Source organism: Nycticebus coucang, chromosome 9, assembly GCF_027406575.1.
Source record: "Nycticebus coucang isolate mNycCou1 chromosome 9, mNycCou1.pri, whole genome shotgun sequence".
NCBI lineage: Eukaryota > Metazoa > Chordata > Mammalia > Primates > Lorisidae > Nycticebus > Nycticebus coucang.
Genome location: NC_069788.1, coordinates 78,432,595 through 78,450,626, shown reverse-complemented (window position 1 = coordinate 78,450,626; position 18,032 = coordinate 78,432,595). Strand labels below are relative to the sequence as shown.

The 18,032-nt window shown below is 51.6% G+C and overlaps 1 protein-coding gene and 1 long non-coding RNA gene across 2 annotated transcripts in view; one reads left to right on the top strand and one right to left on the bottom strand.

Moving 5' to 3' along the window:
* Positions 1 to 1,282: 1,282 nt before the first annotated feature.
* The window catches only part of LOC128594884 (uncharacterized), a 129,301-nt gene continuing 112,551 nt past the window's right edge, over positions 1,283 to 18,032 (bottom strand). The window contains exon 2 of the long non-coding RNA XR_008382649.1: positions 1,283 to 1,818. This is a non-coding gene — a long non-coding RNA (uncharacterized LOC128594884). The remainder of the gene's footprint in view (positions 1,819 to 18,032) is intronic.
* FOXF2 (forkhead box F2) lies at positions 6,879 to 12,849 on the top strand. Its single transcript, XM_053603788.1, has 2 exons — positions 6,879 to 8,419; positions 11,933 to 12,849. Exons 1-2 carry the CDS (start codon positions 7,231 to 7,233, stop codon positions 12,094 to 12,096), a joined length of 1,353 nt encoding a protein of 450 aa, XP_053459763.1. The 5' UTR covers positions 6,879 to 7,230; the 3' UTR covers positions 12,097 to 12,849.

The window sequence follows — 18,032 nt, the reverse complement described above, 5'->3', positions numbered from 1 at the left end:
CCCAAACCCCAAGAAGAAAAGCACTTTCTTCTAAAATACAAACTCCCCACCGAGGAGCCTTAGGGTGAATGTTCCGCGCAGAGCATGGGATAGCTTTGAGGCGCGGGACAGAGTCAAGCGGAGGGTGGGGGGGAAGATGAGAGGGGCTGCCGTAAATCATTTGGAGGGATTTTTGGCCTGAGGCCCTGTTTCCGAAAGGTTGCGGGGACTCTTTGACGTTGATTATATAGCAGTTCTCTTTTCAAGTGCGCTCCCCTCCCCACCGCAGCCGGTCTGGTGTTCAAGGATTGTGTTTGAAAGGGAGGAAGCATTCTTGAAGTGGTGGGTGATGGATTGTCTAAACCCTTCTGGGACGTTTTGGGCGGGGGTTTTCAAGGCAGCTCATCAATAAAGACCCCCCTAGAGACAGGGGTGGCTGGATTACAGCCCCCACCTTGAGCCCAGAGGCCCGGGTCTGGAACAGAGCTCTGGAACAACATGACAGGGACTGAAAAAAGGGAGGGTGGGAATGGGCAGGTGGTCACTTTTTGCCTGGAGCCACGGGCCCACCGAAGCCTTTCGGATTGGCCTCGTGGGTGCCACCAGGTGTTTGGGGGAAAGGAGCCGGCAGAAAGGCTGGGAGCAGGAGGGGCTGGACACACCTTCAGACCACCTTGCTCGCTAGGAGTATTTTACCTTTACTTCGTCTCCTTTGGGCTCCTTCTAGTGTCGCTACCCTCATATGTGGTTTGCCTTGGAATGGATTTCTCTCCCAGGCCCCTACGGAAAACCTGTCCACCTCTCCCAAGTTGAAGAAGGGTGTGGGGGGTGCATAAGAATGAGCGGGCTCAAGCCATCCCCAGAATCTGACCCACTGAGAGCCTGGAGGGCCAAACCCCCAACAGGCTGCGTGCTCTTAGGCTACAAAGCCCTCTGGCTTCTCCAGAAGCAGCAGTAGCCCTCTGAGAAGCCCCAGCCTTGAAGAGGTGGCTGCCCGCTCTGGGGTCTGGAAGAAACAGGGACCCACAATCCCTTCCAGGACTCGGGGTGGACCTCCTCCGCCTTCTCTTCTGCCAGCCTCAGCAGCCAGTCACCCTCTAGGCCCAGGATTCCACCGAGGAGCTGTCTGCCTCCCTCCCACCGCGGAGGATCAGGCTGGGGGAAGGGATAATGGAGGATGGGGACTCCGAAGAGGCAGCTTCTCCCAGGCGGCGTCTGGGCGCCCCGGGGTCCCTAGCCGGCCTCTGGACGCCTAGCACGTTTTATTTATCCCACAGAGGATGCTGGAGGACAAAGGAAATATTTGGACGTCAGAGCTGATTTATATTTTTGGAAGAGCTACGTTTCCTTTTCTGAAGAGACGCGAGCGCGCCCCATATCCTGAGCTCGGCGGGGAGGACTAGAAGGGAGTTTTGATGAGCCAGGAAGTTCTTCTACCGCGGAGGCGCGCAGGGCCCGGCGCCCCGCCGAGTGCGCTGCCCTTGGAGATATTTATTTATTTGGGGGGAAGGGAGGGCAGGGGAGAGGAGACCAGCTAGAGAAGAGAAGAAAACCCGATACGGGCGGGGTTGGGACCTCCGGGGCACTTCCCCGCACGCGGCCCCGCAGCCGGTTGGCCTCGGGTCTCGGTCCGGGCGTGTGAGGAACGGCCTTGCGCCCTCCGGGTGCGCTATGGTGCCTTCGGTAGCCTTTGGCGCGCACCCTCTAGCGTTCTGTGCTTGAGATGATCCCTTCAGGCCTGCCCAGCGTATGACTGAGGCCTAGCCGTCTGCCTCCTGAGGCCTAGGGCTGTAGAGCAGGAGGTATGCAGGTCCCTAGGCGACACCAGGCCGCTGGTACCTACCAGAGGGCGAGAGAGGGTGAAATAAAGATGTGAGAGCTGGAGGGGTCCTCAGGCCCCCTCACCACACGCCCACTCCCAAGCCCCAGCCTGAATCCTTCTGTTCTCATCTTATCTGAACGCCTTGTTCTGCCACCTAAAGCATGGGGACTTCCCTCCAAGCGGCACCAAGTGGACTCATAATTAACGCGCTGAAAGTCACCAACACCCACACTTGCTTCAGACAGAGTGGCGCGCTTCTCTACTTATTTTCTTTCTCCACCAGGACACAACTCCTTCTTTCCCTCTACTCCCCCTGAGAGATGCACAGACCAACTCTGTTTCAACCCAGGCCCCTTTTCTCTGCCTTTTAGGTTCACCAGCTTGTCCCTGCCATAGAAACCCTCTTCTCGAGCCCCACCCCCACCCTAGCCTCCCAAGTGAAATCTAAGCGGCATCTCCCTGGCATTGGGGCTGTGGACCTGTGGCTTGGCTCTCCTGATCATCCCAAGATTTCAGTCTCCCTACCAAAGGTACCCACCTCCTCATAATCTGGGAAGGGCAGAGATAGGATGAGAAGAGTCTATTAGACTAGACTCCTTTCTCTCCTCCCTCCCCAAGCACCCACTCTGACCTGGCCAACTGGGTCTCTAGTCATGCACTCTGGAGATCTGGGGGCTATCTGTAGATCTTTCAGGAAGGTGGCTATAAAAAAAAGCCCTGCCTGGGACACAAGCCTTTGGAGAGCGGAAGACTCTATCCAAATAAACATTTGGATTTGGGTGGCCAATGTTCAAACTCGGAGGTCTGGGGGTTCTGAACTGAGGGAGGACAGCAGACACCAGGAGAGTGTCACCTTCTTGCCACCTTCCTCTCTCCAATCCCACATCTTCCTTATGTTGTACCCAGCTGTATTTTGTATTGTGACTTGATGTTTCTGGAGAGGACTCTGCATGGGGTGTGCAGGCTGGTGCTCTTCCATGGGGCCCAACACAGTTCCCTCCACTGCCCCTCCACACTTAGAAAGTCCTGGAAGGAGTGGAGGATCCTCTACACAAGTTAACTTTATACCTAAACACAGGGTGAAAACAGCCATCATTTCCATACTGAAATGGGAAGAGGCCTGGGCCCAGGAGGAAGGAAGGGAGGGTTGCAGCCCAGTGCGAACTGCCCGGAGGAGACATCTTAAATGGTGATAAACACTGTCGCTTCAAATACATCTCTCCTATCCTTAACTGGTTTAGTCTAAGCCATTTCATGTAAAACCCACAAAGCAGAGGAAGCATGTTAAGAACATAAAATTTAAACCTCAATAATGAACAGATTTCCTAGAATAAAATGCCGATTACAGAACAAAATCGGAGAAACCCAAGTTTGCTGGCATTTACATTCCCTTGAGCAGGAAAGGAACCGTCAGCCCAGACAGAAACAGTCACCATAGTGGGATAGAGAGAGGACTCGTGGCACTTGAGGCTATATATTTCTGGTCAACCAAGGAGCACCTGAGCTAATCTAGAATCATTGAAAGGAACTATACCTTTTCTTCCCATAAAAAAAAAAATCAAAATTTTTGTTGTTTATAGAGAGGGAAAGTCAGTAAAGTTCACCATCATAGGAAAGAACCTCAGAGAGAAAAGGAAGCCACCCTAACAGCAAGGCTGTGCTTCAGAGACAAACAGAACTTTCCTTTTAAACCATGTCTGTTAACCAGAAATTAAGAAATTCCTGCCAGGGACAAAGAATTTGACATAATTTGTTATCACATGCATTTTTACCTAAGAGATTTGTATAAATCTATGATTAAAACAAAGCTCAAAGAAACATTGATATAATGTAGTGAAAGGAACACTGAATTTGGAGGCCGGGGCTACAGACCAGTTTTGTCATTTGCCCTCTCTGACTTCTAGCTAGTCATCTGAGCCTCAGTTTCATAAGTTCTAAAGGGGGGGTGATGGTACCTAGACCACGTGGTGGAGACTGATTTGAGTGGAATAGCTCATACCTGTGAAGTCTATAACAAACAGATGCAAGGCTTTAGTAATTCTAGACCTGGGTGGTCTCTGCCAAGGGAACATTTTCCATCAGTAGAAGTGGTCTCCAAGAAAGAGTTCTGGAGAGTCACCCCTTTCTGCTACGATAATTTAAGAATGCCCCCAACCTCCATTATCTTTCTGGAGTTCAGAAGCTACAGGGGCAGTAGACCCTGGAGAGAGAGAACCCTGTAAGTTGGCAGACCTCCTAGCTCTAAACCCTCTCCGATACTTACCTGGCTGGGCCCCCGTAACACTCACCAAACTATGTGGCATTTCTTGCAAATTTAGGTAAAATGAATACCATTGACACTTGGATGGAGAAGTGAGCCTTTACAAAATCTCTCATAATTTAGATCGCTGAATTGGTAGAAGCCAAAAATGTAGACTACAGGTTTTTTTTAATGAGTTTTTGTGGATCCCCTAAACTGTAAATATTTTTCTAGAGACAGGCTCCCTATCTTCCATCACATTCTCAAAGAGAACCATGATCCCAATACTAGAAGCTACTGGTATAGAAGGTTATCACTGATCCTGCCTGGGTTTTAGGGCAGTGCTTTTTATTCTTCAGTTTCTGGGTCCTAAAACCTTATAAGACCTGCTCTTAAAGCAAGTACTCCCTGATATCTTACATGCATAGAATTTTCAGGTGCAGAAAATCAGAGAGGGTGCATGGCTAAATGGCAATAATACTGACTTGCTTGTTGAACGTCCCCCAAACCCATGGGATCACCACTTCCACCTACAAATGATATGGTTGTCTGCCTTCCCCCTAAGCTTCTCCCCAGGGCAGATCCTCTTCTCACTTAAACTCTCTCTCTCTCTCACACACACACATACACACTGAGTTCTGTGGAATTCCTTTAAGATACTATCTGGCCTCTCCACTCCAGTTTCTACTTTATTTAAATTAAACTAAAGCATTGGTTTAGTGAACACATTATATTTATTTCTATATTTAGTTACTTATTTTTTAATTAACCCACATAAACTGACAAACGGAGGCAAGAGAAAAAAAAATACCGTGAACTAATGGGGAACCATCCCCAAAAGCCGCTCACTAGTCAGTCAGAAAGAAATTCTTAGAAAGTGGAAACAACTGCTAGCGCCCTACCCCGACCCAATCAAAACATCCCATCCGGAAAAGAGTGACTTGTTTCTTTTTTCTATTGGAAATGAGTGGTAAACTGAGTTCGGCTTGGCGGTGTTTTCTTAGCTGACTCTCAGCTACAATCAAGCCATTTTCGGACACATTCCCATGTAGGTACCAGGGGTGCTCTGGAGGAAGCTGTCGACGCCTGTTCAGCTAATTTAGGTTTGCTTTGTCTAATTACTGGGGAGCTTAGGGAAAAGGAGCCGGCTCAGGGCAGTAAACTGACACTCGGCCTCTGTGTGTGGTATCCAGGCAGGGTTTGATGGAAAAAGCCTGCTTCCACTCAACTTCAGGTCACTGTCTGGGGCCAGCTCGGCCCAGCCCCCTCCCATCTCCCCCTCCCAACTCCGCCCTCTCCTCTGTGCCTACAGACCCTCCAGCTCACTCAGCCACGCTCAGTCCCTGGAGCACTCCTGGGGCATGGAAAGCCAGTGCCTGCCCCAAGGGCCTGCCTCCACCCTGCTGCACCAAGGTTCTTTGCTTCTTGCCTCCCTCCAGATCACTGCACAATCTCCCCATGTCCCCAGGCTCCCAGGCGGACGCACTCTGCCACCTTGGTCCTTTCAGGAAGACACAGTCGAGCACCCAGATCTGCCTCTTTGGTCCTCTGGTCTGCAGGACCTCTGCTCCCAGTCTCCCCTCAGCCCTTGTGAGGCCCAGCCAGTCCCAGCCTCCTGCTCTCCTCCCTTACCTCAGCCCCTGTCCCTGGTCAGACTACATTTCCCCCCATGTGTAATCCAATAAGTAACTGTCTGGTCTCATTGGAAATGATTTCTCCCCAGGGCACCTCTCTCTCCAAGCCCGACTCTTTCTTAGAGAGGAATTAGCCACACTGGGCAAAGTGTTCTCAGACAGAAGTTCGCTTAGAGAGGGTACATTTTGGGGTGGGCAACGTTGAGGCTGACGATGTCTAGTGACAGCTGCATACCCCTTCCTGATTGAGTATAAATACAGCTCTCTCGCTTATCTCAGGGTCGGCCCTCTTTTTGCATTTTTTTTCTTACAACACACGAAGTGAAAAGCGAAAAGGAACTGGAAGCAAATGCAAACCTGAGTCGTATCTGACCCAGGTTTCCAGAGTCTGTAAAAACGTGGCCTAGGTTTCTTCGGTCCAAATCCCTCTGCTCAAAGTTCCAAAAACGTCCATGATCGCCTGGGGACCCTTAACCCTGAGGCGCCCCGGCCCTTTCCCTCAAATAACAATTGTCTCGAAACCTGCAGGCCCTGCCAGAAAGAGAGAGAATTGGCACGTTACCTTTGGGCGTCTGGCACCCCGGCGTGTGGCTGAGGGCGGCAATGTCTAAACGAAGTTGACAGATAGTATGGGCATTGGGGGAAGGCGGCTTAGGAGGCTCGGGTGGCTGCACCGCCGAAGCACCGCTGGGGCCTGGGCTGGGCCAAGTGGAGGGAGGAGGGTAAGGGGGGAGGGCAAGGGGGAGGTGAAGAGGCGGGAGAGCTGGAGAAGCAGAGGAGGGTCCACTCGGCAGGGAGCCACTGGTTTCTGGGACTAGAAGCACGGGTTGCTGCGAAGCTAAAAAAAAAAAAAAAAAAAAAAAAAGATTTCAAAGTCAGAGGTGATAGAGTTTTGCTAGAGGTGGGAGTTCTTAGCCAAAGGAGAGTTAGTCTGCGATCTCTCTCCGTTTGAAAGACGGTGGGTGGGGAAAAGGGAAAGAGGACCAGAAAGGAATTAAAAGGCCGAGGGGACCCTGAGAGCAAGGACAGCGATAAGAGGGGAGCCAGCCGCCAGGTTGGGTGGGGGAGGAGTGAGCCTAGCGGCCCAGCGCGCCCTCCCCGCCGCAGTACAGCCCGAGGAGGGGGCAGGGCGGGGGAGGGGTGGAGGGAGGGAGCGAGGGAGGGCGGCCGGGGGAGGGCGCGGGAGGGAGGAAGTCCGAGAGACAGAGCGAGGAGCGCTCCTGAAGGGAGACGTCGGGCTCATCCCCGAGGTCCGGGCCGCGGTCCCAGCTGGCCGGCGCAGTTGCCCGGCGTCCGGCTGCCTCGGCTCCGTGGCCTGGGAGGCCGTTGCGCAAGGCAGCCGCCGGAGGCTCGGGGAGTGATGCACCGGGCGTTGCCTCCGGCCCGCCGCCACCGCCGCCACCAGAAGTCCCAGAGGAGCTGAGGGAGGCGACGCCGAAGCGCTGGCCCGGAGTGGCCACGGCTGCAGCCCCGGCGGCGGGCTAGTGAGCTCGTCCGGCTTCTGGGCCAACCCCGCTCCGCCGCCTCCGCGGCCGGGCCTCGCTCGCAGGTCCCAGATGACCACCGAGGGCGGGCCGCCGCCGCCCCCGCCGCGCCCGCCGCCGGCCCCGCTCCGCCGCGCGTGCAGCCCGGCCCCCGGCGCGCTCCAGGCCGCCTTGATGAGCCCGCTGCCCGCAGCTGCCACCACCGCACTGGAGACCACCTCGTCGTCGTCGTCGTCCTCCTCCTCCTCCGCTTCCTTCGCCTCGTCCTCGTCCTCCTCCAACTCGGCCAGCGCCCCTTCGGCCGCCTGCAAGAACCCGGGTAGTAGCGGCGGCGGCGCGGGGAGCGGGGGCACCAAGAAGGCGAGCTCGGGGCTGCGGCGGCCGGAGAAGCCGCCCTACTCGTACATCGCGCTCATCGTCATGGCCATCCAGAGCTCGCCCAGCAAGCGGCTGACGCTCAGCGAGATCTACCAGTTCCTGCAGGCGCGCTTCCCCTTCTTCCGCGGCGCCTACCAGGGCTGGAAGAACTCAGTGCGCCACAACCTCTCGCTCAACGAGTGCTTCATCAAACTGCCCAAGGGGCTCGGACGGCCCGGGAAGGGCCACTACTGGACCATCGACCCGGCTAGTGAGTTCATGTTCGAGGAGGGCTCATTCCGCCGCCGGCCGCGCGGCTTCAGGCGGAAGTGCCAGGCGCTCAAGCCCATGTATCACCGCGTGGTGAGCGGCTTGGGCTTCGGGGCCTCACTGCTGCCCCAGGGCTTCGACTTCCAGGCCCCGCCGTCGGCGCCGCTCGGCTGCCACGGCCAGGGCGGCTATGGCGGCCTCGACATGATGCCCGCAGGCTACGATGCTGGCGCGGGCGCCCCGAGCCACGCGCACCCGCACCACCACCACCACCACCACGTCCCGCACATGTCGCCCAACCCGGGCTCCACCTACATGGCCAGCTGTCCGGTGCCCGCGGGGCCCGGGGGTGTCGGTGCGGCTGGCGGCGGCGGCGGCGGGGACTACGGGCCAGACAGCAGCAGCAGCCCAGTGCCCTCGTCCCCTGCCATGGCGAGCGCCATCGAGTGCCACTCGCCCTACACGAGCCCTGCGGCGCACTGGAGCTCGCCTGGCGCGTCACCTTACCTCAAGCAGCCGCCCGCCCTGACGCCGAGCAGCAACCCCGCGGCCTCTGCAGGCCTGCACTCCAGCATGTCGTCCTACTCGCTGGAGCAGAGCTACTTGCATCAGAACGCCCGCGAAGAACTCTCAGGTAAAGCAGCGCCCCTGGAGCAGCCCTCCGGGGGCGTCGCCGCTAGGCCTCGGGACCCCAGGCTACTGCCACTCCCAGCTGGACGCCCCAGCCTGGGGTCCGAAGGCTCTCGGAGAAGCGGATGTTGGGGGGTCGGGGAGCGGCTTATTCATAGGGCGGGGATGGGGGTCTTACTGTCTTTCTGAGTACCCCTGGTTAGGAGCCCGGCCTCCAGAATGGCTGCTGGGAGAATGGCGCAAAGACACCTGCCTTTCTGGGCTGGGTAGACGAGAACTGCAGGTTTCCCGTTTGGGGCCTGACATAGCTTTGACAGAAGGGATGTGGCCTTTGGGGACCTTAGTCAGGGAGCTATGTCTATCTAGTTTCTTTTGTTCTATTAAAAGAAACACATTATACTTTTTTTGCCCAACCTGTTGTTTTTTTGCCATACTTTTGTCCAAAAGTAAACGTCAGAAAGGGAGATGTTCTGTAGGATGAGGTGTGGGTGGGGAGGAGTTTTTAGGTGGACGAGTGTTGAGAGGAGAGAAGGAGGAAAGGAAGGGCTGAGAGGACAGTAGAGTTTCCCAGGCTCTTTCACTGCAGAGACAGACATATTGTGGGAGGACAGGGGCACCCAGGTGGTTGTGGAATCTCCTCCCCACAATGATGACACCCGAGCCTGTCCTAGGCAGCAGACCTGAGGGCCCTGCCGTGACTCCTCTGAGAAATGTGCCTGCCCTTTGGGTGCCACTTGTACTGTGACTAGTTTCAGTTGTGTTGATCACACATTATGAAAATTTATTGACTTGCTTGAGGTGGTGAAAGGTAGGAGGGGATGGTGGGGGTGTAGGAGGGAATTCGAATATTTGGCTAGGTTTATCTGGAGACTGGAGATACACCCTTGTATTAACCCCTCCAAAGCACCCAGGTCCTTTGGATTAAAATCAGGCCAGCCTGCCAGTCAACGGCAAGGCCCCACACTTACACACTTACCCCCCACAGCAATTAGAAAACGGTTTGAAGCATCATGCATACTTTAAGATGTTCGTGAGTTGGTGTGCAACAGAAGCATCAGGGAGAAAGGACGCCCAGAAGTGTGTAAAAGATGTTGGTTCCCTGGACGGTGAAATTTCCCAAATAGGCCTTTTAAATGTGGGTCTCAGAGGTTAACTAAACAAAGACGATCTCTGCAGGACCACACTGGAGAGGATTTTAGCCTGACTTAACCCACTGAGAGCGAAGTCTTGTTCAATTTTATGGGAATTTCACCAAGTAACCAATACAGACGCCCTCCCTTCTTATTTTTGTATCCCCTCGGACTGGTTGTCAATCACACGCACTCCAAAGGCCCCACGGCCCTACTGGCCCCCTTCCCTTCCCTGCCAACGCCCTCTCCAGACAGGCCCTTCTCAACTTGAACCTAGACTCAGAGGCTTCGCAGCCTCAGCGAAACTATACTTTTAAGAAGAAAAAGAAAAAAAAAAACGCAGGGAAGCTACTCCTGACCTTTCTTTTAGGCCGCCCTCGCCCCACCCCACACACTGGGAGCACGCACAAGCCCCCAGAAATTCGGGGATCTGGAAACATTGCTGCCTTGGAGAGGATGAAAACTCCGCGCTCCTGCCCACCGGCCTCTCTTGTCTGGCCTTCCCCGTAGCAGCAGCGCAAGAACTCCTCCGGGCAGAATCTGGAAGCCCTGGGAGAGAGGATGGCCCGGGCCTGACGCCTAATCGAGATGCTCTGCCTCTTCCTTCCTCGCCCCCTTGCTCCCTCCCTTCTTAAATACGCCCCCCACCCCTCCCTACACACACACACACACACTGGCGCGGCCCATCTTAGGTGGGCCAGAAGGTAGGGTCTTCCTCGGGGGCCTGCTTAGGCCTGGCGAGGTGCGGGGAGGCCGGCAGGGCCGAGGCTGTCCACCCGCACCCCGCTCTGCACAGGCGCACGCACTCCCGCCCACACCACCGCTCCCCAGCACACCCGCAGCGCGGCGCCCTCCCACTCCTGGGCCGGGTACCGCGGCGGGAGAGCGGAGAGGCTTTGGGCAGCACCGCCGCCGAGGACCCGCAAGACCTGAGCTCTTCCTTTAGCGCTTCTGAGCCATTCAAAAAGGAGCTCAGGCTTTTATCCTCTGGCCCAACACATCAAAGGGCCGACCGAAGCCACCTTAGGTCGGCAGGTGTGAGCGCTGGCGCTCGGTGCTGCCGGGACTTGCCACGTTGTGGTCCAGGACCTGGCATCGGGACGTGCTTTAACGCGATGAGTGCACACACCTGTGTGCAGAGCGACACGCACACAGGGCATGTGGACCAGTTGCCACTTGATTAGAGCAGTTGCAGTTCATGTTGGGTTCGGTGTTAGCGGTTAATAAACGTAGGCAGTCACTGGCCACTGAGCACCCTTGTTGGTCCGTAAATGTGGGGATCCTACCTAACCAAGGCAACAGGCCCCCCTGGCCAGCGGGTATGTTTTTCTTGCCCTGTAAAACTGAATCTGGCCCCTGGTAAAGTGCCCTTTATGGTCCCTGCAGTGACTGGGGAAAGACTCAGGCAAACCCGCCTAACCCAGCCTAGCACTGAAAGGGATCCCATCTGGAAGATGTCAGGGCCAGCGCTTACCGGACACCCCAGGCCGACTGTGCCTTGGGGCCAGGAGGCGCCCAGAAAGCAAAAGCAAAAGTGGGCAGCGGATTAGCGCACAAATGGCCCGGCTCCCGCCCTGGGCCAAGGAGCCTCCCGGAGCCAGTGGGCTACAGGCCTTCTCTGTTCTCCCAGTGAGCTCTCAGAAAGCCCGCTGTTGCCAGATGCCTTGGACAGAGGGCATTTCTCTGCACCCTAGAGTCCTGGCTTCCCCAGACGAAACCCAGGACGTCGTTAGTTATAACGAGATGCCTGCAGAGGAAGAGAGATGAACTTTTCTTTTCTGGCCCTTTCTCTAACAATGGAATGGTTTCTATCATCTCTTTTGGGCACAGGGAATATCTCTTTGCACTTATGACTCAAACTGGGGTATTCAGAAGGAAAATAAGGCTCAAAACAAGCAATGAAGGTGACAGTGGTATTTTTAGAATGGGGTGCTTGGTTCTCCCTGCAGTGGGCTAAGGGCAGTATAGGCCAGAAGCTCTGTGCTGAGAGACCCAGGCCCAGAATCTGGGTGGAGCTGTTCCTGGTGCCTCTCCTCATCCTGCGATTAAAACCCTGGCCCCAGCCTCAGAGAGTAATATTTGAATTCAGGCACATAAGAACCCCCCTGTGGGAAACTTGCTCTGTATTTGTGTGTGCGCATGGCATTGGAAACAAAACAAAACATGATGATTTCAGCGTTCTCTGATGACCTACAGTTGGAAACTCTGAGACATTTGCTAGAGCTGGGGCTTCTCAAACAGTTTTATAGCAATATACCAAAAGACACGCCAGCACTTTTTGTAGTGAGTCAAAGTAAGACTTGATGGATTGAAATTTTAAAAATAATATAGCCAATCATTAGCTGAATGACTTTGTTTCTGAAAAGTCATTTTCTTTCTTCTTTCAGTGGGACTGCCTCGTTACCAGCATCACTCTGCTCCAGTGTGTGACAGAAAAGATTTCGTCCTCAATTTCAATGGCATTTCTTCTTTCCACCCGTCAGCTAGCGGGTCATATTATCACCACCACCACCAGAGCGTCTGTCAGGATATTAAGCCCTGCGTCATGTGAATGAAGGCCCTGCCAGGGTACCCTCTCTCCTCTCCTCTCCTCTCCTCGGTGGGGCACAGATAGGAACTGGGATGGACTCACATAATGCGCCTGTGGGTAGCAGTGAGTAGCACACCGCCACTTAGCCAGAATGCCCAGGAAAGCCTTGTTCACTGTTTGTCTATGAACAACCCTTGGCAAGGTAATGCCCCACATCTGAACACCTGCAGCCTCACGGATGAGGGAGAGAGTGAAATGAGGAGATGGTAAAAATTTACCACGTGTAAGACAACGTGCAACTCTGGGATCTTCCTTGCCTTCAGTAATCAGGGTCTGGAAAAAACAGATGAGGGGTGTGTGTGTGTGCGTATGTGTGTGTGTTTCTTTGTCTATGAAAACTTGTGTGCTTTTCAAAAAGGCAGTGCTAAGCACAAGATTTCAAGAAAGCCTCATCTTGTTGCCTGGCTAAGTAGGAGAGTTGTGTTTTTCCCCCTGAACACTACGTTTGGATACAGGTGCCAAAGAACATTATATAAGAAATTATTTAGAAACAATGAGTCTAGTTTAAGAAAGTGGTCTTCGGTATTGTGACAATACAACATTTTTACAAGGTTGTTTTCTACCACCACATTTTAAAGATATTTTTATGATCTTCGTGTATACTCACACTTGGCTTGTATTTTTAAAGGAGGATATATTTGCACTTCTGTATACTTTTACAGTTTGCCAAACTATTTTGATGTAAAAATTTTTCAATAAAATGTATATAACAAATAGTTGTTTTAGGGACTGATTTCCTCTACAAGCTCCCTGCAAGCATGGACAGGTCCCCTTCCTCACTAGGCCGCAGTGTAACTGTACTCTGCTCCCCACCCCCAGTTGTATAAGATGCTAGGTTTCCCAAGCATGAATAGTGTGAGGACTGTGCCGTGAGTAACACCGGCCAGGTTGATTGTTGGCCTCCTCTGGAGAGAAAGAGAAGGAACATTTTCTGTTATTTCTTTCTTTACCCTAGCTTTTTCTGGCTAAACAAAAACCAGAAGGTGAAAGGAACTTAAAAGAAAACCAGGCAAAATAATGAAAGGAAAGGGTTTGATTTGAGGAAACCAAGTTTTGTGTCCCTTTTGTTTTCTTTCCTGTGCCCAGGAAGGGTTCTGCCCTTTGCCCTTTCCTCTTCCCCACCATCTGGGGTGGCAGAGGTGAGGCACAGTGGCAAGGCCTCGCAGGAGCTCCCTTGCTCTGGGGAGGACTAGGAGCCCAGGGAACAAGACCTACTTCGCCTTTCCCTGCGGGTGTTTGGTTATGGGTGGCACACAGGTCTAAAGAGTGTGGAGAGGAGGTCTGCTGAACAGTAATGGGAAGACTCTGAGCATGAGGGGCTTAAACTTAATGGGGTAGTTTAAGACAGAAGTTGGACACACACACACACACACACACACACAAGGGGTTCTGTGACTACCCTCGCTCTCCAATTCAGAGCCTGGCTGGCCCAGCTTAGCAGTGACACCCACCAAACTCCTACGCATCCCTCTCCTTCCTCCCTGGTCCCCTCGCCTCACCCCTTCCTGTTAACAGGGGATTAGGCAGTTTCCCTCAGCCCCCTTTTCTTTTCTTGCTAGGCTTCCCAAGCGTGAGTGGTACAGGCAGAGCCGTTGAAGCTCTGGTTTAGAGAGCGACCAAATAGACCAACTATCCAGGGAGAACTTATTTCCTATCTTCTGTCTGACTAGCCTTTCAAATTCACAGGCAGTGTCAGCCACCAAAGGTCTAAGCAGGAACAGAGAAATTGTCGATCACAATTTTACTGTCTTGCTGTGGCTGAATTTGTTTTCCTTTTTACTCAGGGCCACATTTTTGTGTTGTTTTTGTTTTGTTTTGTTTGTGTGTTTCCTGCTTTATCGTTCCTGAATCCTGAATGGAAAACTCACCTTTGTTTCTCATCCCCTGAAAGGTCTTTCTCACAATCACTAGGCATTTAACTACCACTCAGGAGTTACCTCACATCTCCAGGGGTTTTGTATTCCAAGTGAATTTAAGTCCAAAGACAGTCTCATAAGTAAAATATCTTGTTTCAAAAAGTCTTAACCATGTTCCTAATCCTTAGGCTTCCTTCCTATATTTCCCAAAATTAAGCAGTGATTTAAACATTTTTTGTCTCTCCATTATCATATTTACAGTTAAATAGGACCTTTTTTTTTCTTTTATAGTGAGCTACCCGGGGGTCTGCTATAAATTATGAAGTCAGTTTCAGAGTTTGCTCCGACCACAGTGCTGTGTTTACATTCCTTCCGAGGCAGCCGGCATGGTCGTAATTTATATCCTAAACACTTGAACGTAACTTGTTTATATAGAGAATGACAGGACCTCAAAGACAAAAACTCTTGGTTTGTCCGACTGGTCGCATGGGGCGGCCCCACGCGCCCCCTGGCGGCAGAAGGAGACCCGTGCGGGGGATTCGCCGTTCTTTTCAAGCTGAGCAAGAGCTTTGCAAAATGACCCACTTTGCGGTGCTTTCCCAGTAGACACATTTGTAAGTATCTCGCTTTCAGTAAGTATACTTTGCAATTTTAGAAAATATTTTGCTTTTTTTTCTATTTTACTCTTTCCATTTAATGTCTCTTCCTAAAACCAGATCAGGATTCAGTAACAAACAGGCCTGACCACAATTAGTAGGTGCCAAAATCCTGACTTGATACCTTTACATTCATTTCTAGATTTCTCCCCAAATAAAGGAGAATTTGTTTTGCTTCCCTTTGAGCCAAAATTGCTTCTCTCCTAACTGCTTCTCCCTCAGAGACACATAGGAACACAGATACATTTATACGTATCTCTCTCTTTTTTCCTTGAGAAACAAGGAGTGCTCAGCTTTAGCTGCTCCCCAGATGTTAGTGATTCATTCTCAAACAAGGGCTGCAGTACATTTAGAGGTAAAAATAAATGAACTGACCCAACGAGGCAAGGGATGCCTCAACTATATACATATATTTTTTGTTTGGTTGGTTTTTTGTCAAATGTATTTTGAGTTTAGAGTTTCTGCTCATTGGCAGAATAAAGTGATACATCAAAAGACATTGAATTGTTTTGTATAACAATTACTGTTTTCTGTTCATGTTTTAGTTCAGGCTATATAAAAAAGGAAGAAACCAGTTAAATATTGAGCATGGACCACGTGCTGGCGCTGTGGTTATCTTCTTACTTAATCCTTTCCGTAGCTCTATGATCTAAGGATTTTGATTCTATTTACAGATCTTTACTAGGTTATGGCTTTCATGGGTTTGACCCGGGTCTTCTGATGTCAGGTCATTTCATGCCTTCCCCCAACATTGCCTATAAGAACTTCACATCTGACATTGCAGGCATATGAGAGGTGGCAGTCTTCACTCTTAAGCAGCATTTTGGTTCTCAAACTGAAGTGCAGGTCAGAATCACCCAGAAGGCTTGTTAAATGGATGCTTTGGGGTCCACCCCCAGTTCTTGATGTAGTGAGTCTAGGATGGGGCTCAAGGATTTGTATTCCTAAGAAGTTCCCTATGATATTAGTCCAGGGACCACACTTTGAAAACTGCAGCTCTAGAGAGGCAGTTTGAATTAATTACAGATATTTTTATAGGTTCTGATGGGTAGGTATTAAGTTTAGCCCACAAATTAATTAAGTAAATATCTAAAAAAGTTTTTGAAATAGTTTGTCTATCCAAATGCCTCTGTGATTAACTGGCCCCTCAGAAAATGCAAGGCCTAATTTTGCACTCCATGCCATAAAGTAGGACCTCTTCATTTTTATTCAAAGCAATGAGGCTTTGCAAAGAAAAGCCAGGTAGAATTACTGAAGTCTATGTGCCTCAGTAAAAGAGTAAGTCCAGGTGCTTACACATAGCAGCTACAATGGAATTCTTCACACAGAAGGAGGTAGCCATGGGAGCAGGCAGAAAAAGAAATTCTCTTTTTGGTTATAAAACCTTTTGAGGGTAGAACAGAAAGAAGGCAGAGAAAGGGGTTCTGCCATCTCAGAGTACAGATACAGATGGGACAGGCAGAACACTGGCTGGGGACAGAGAGACTGAAGTGGGGAGGACAGAGAGACTGAAGTGGGGAGGAGAGAGAGACTGAAGTGGGGAGGACAGAGAGACTGAAGTGGGGAGGAGAGAGAGACTGAAGTGGGGAGGACAGAGAGACTGAAGTGGGGAGGAGAGAGAGACTGAAGTGGGGAGGAGAGAGGGACTGAAGTGGGGAGGAGAGAGAGACTGAAGTGGGGAGGAGAGAGAGACTGAAGTGGGGAGGAGAGAGAGACTGAAGTGGGGAGGACAGAGAGACTGAAGTGGGGAGGAGAGAGAGACTGAAGTGGGGAGGAGAGAGAGAGAAGAAAGGAGGAAGGTGGGGAGAGAAAGGGGAAGTAGGGAAGGGAAGGAAGGAAGCAGACTGAAGAAGAGAGGGAGGTGGAGAGAAAGAGGATTATGGAGGGAGGGAGGTAGAGAAAGGAAAGGGAGAAAGGAAGAGGAAAAGAGAGAGAGAAAGGGAAAGAAAAAAGTCTGAACAGGAGGAGACTAAAAATACTTCCTGAGCTGCTGTCTCAGGACAGAGCAGTCCTGGAAGCAGATTTCTGTCCTCTGCAGCCATTGTCTCTGCAGGTCCCCAGTGCCAGCGCTTTGGCTGGAAGGCCCAGGGACTTCTGTTTTATTTGGCTTCTGCCTGAGTCCCAGGGAAGTAAATGAATTCTCTAGTTGTACATGCTCAAATTTTCTGAACTGCTGCAGCAACTTCTAGACAATTTATTGAGAATAATCTTGACTTACGTAGAAAGTGGAAGTCTGATTTCTGGGAAACATCTCCAGGCTCCTAGGACTGGCCACTGTACAGCCTTCAGTGGAATTAGTGGATCCTTCCCGAAAGAACAACCCTCTCTGTAGATCCAAGCACCTAATTACTGTGCATGATGGTGATTAATTCAAAATGGGCATTGGACTTATTTAAAATGGAAATATATTTTAATATATTTTATCAGAACGGAAATGCATTTTATCAAACCTGCCTCTATGAAACACTATCTTAGCAAGGAAAAACTTGGCATCTATAGACACTGGGCCAGGAAGAGCCATAACACAGAGACATCAAGGTCATTGGGGAAAAAAATGAAAGTTCTTTCAGAATTCAGAGGTCTCTAAGTCCACAGCAACGCACATGGTAAATATTCAGCTCTTCATTTCCTGGGGGACATGTGTGATACAGAACCCTGGTCATCCCACTGCCAAATTGCCATTCCTTTTGGCATAAACATATTCTTGAGAGCTCAGAGAGGAGTTCTGAGGAGCAGAACAGGCAACCCACAACCACTCTCCTTGGGAAGGGACCTTCTACCTTTCAGTCTGGGCACAGCCCCTGCAGGCCCCTCATCTAACACCCCAGGGAGCCTCAGTCAGAGCTGCACGCCCTCCCAGAGCTGGCAGGGCACCTCCACCATCTAGAACCTCAAATTGCTTTGAATGAGGCTGAGTCCGGGTCCAGACTCTGCTTCCTTGCTGTCCTATCAGCAGATCCACCCAGTGCTGAACTGCAGGAAACATCAGTTGATCGTGCACATTGATTGGCCAAACCTTGGGATCACCAGTGCTTATCTACCCACGTAGCTATTCTTCAAGTAGGAGGAAAGGGACTGGACCTGTGGTGAGAATAGAATCACCTTGCAGGACTGAGGCACAGGGAACTGCTAGGTTGTTGTCTGAACAGAGATTTCAAAGACCTCCAGTCAGTGAATAGACTCTCTCTGGAGGCCTGGCTATTTTCTGCATGATGCATTTGCTTGTGCAATGCTGGCTTACAGCCTGAGTGAGTGTATAGTAACCCGGGGAGCTTTGGAAAACCCTGGCCAGCTGAGTCAGTCATCTAGGGTGGGGCCTGGGCTCAGTGTTCTTTGAAAGTTCTCCAGATATAGCCAAAAGGTGTATGAAGAAATGCTCAAAATC

Excerpts from the sequence above, each read along its gene's own strand:
- FOXF2 (XM_053603788.1), top strand. The coding sequence starts at position 7,231 with ATGACCACCGAGGGCGGGCCGCCGCCGCCCCCGCCGCGCCCGCCGCCG. Across the intron at positions 8,420-11,932 it reads CGCCCGCGAAGAACTCTCAG|TGGGACTGCCTCGTTACCAG; the intron begins GTAAAGCAGCGC and ends TTCTTCTTTCAG.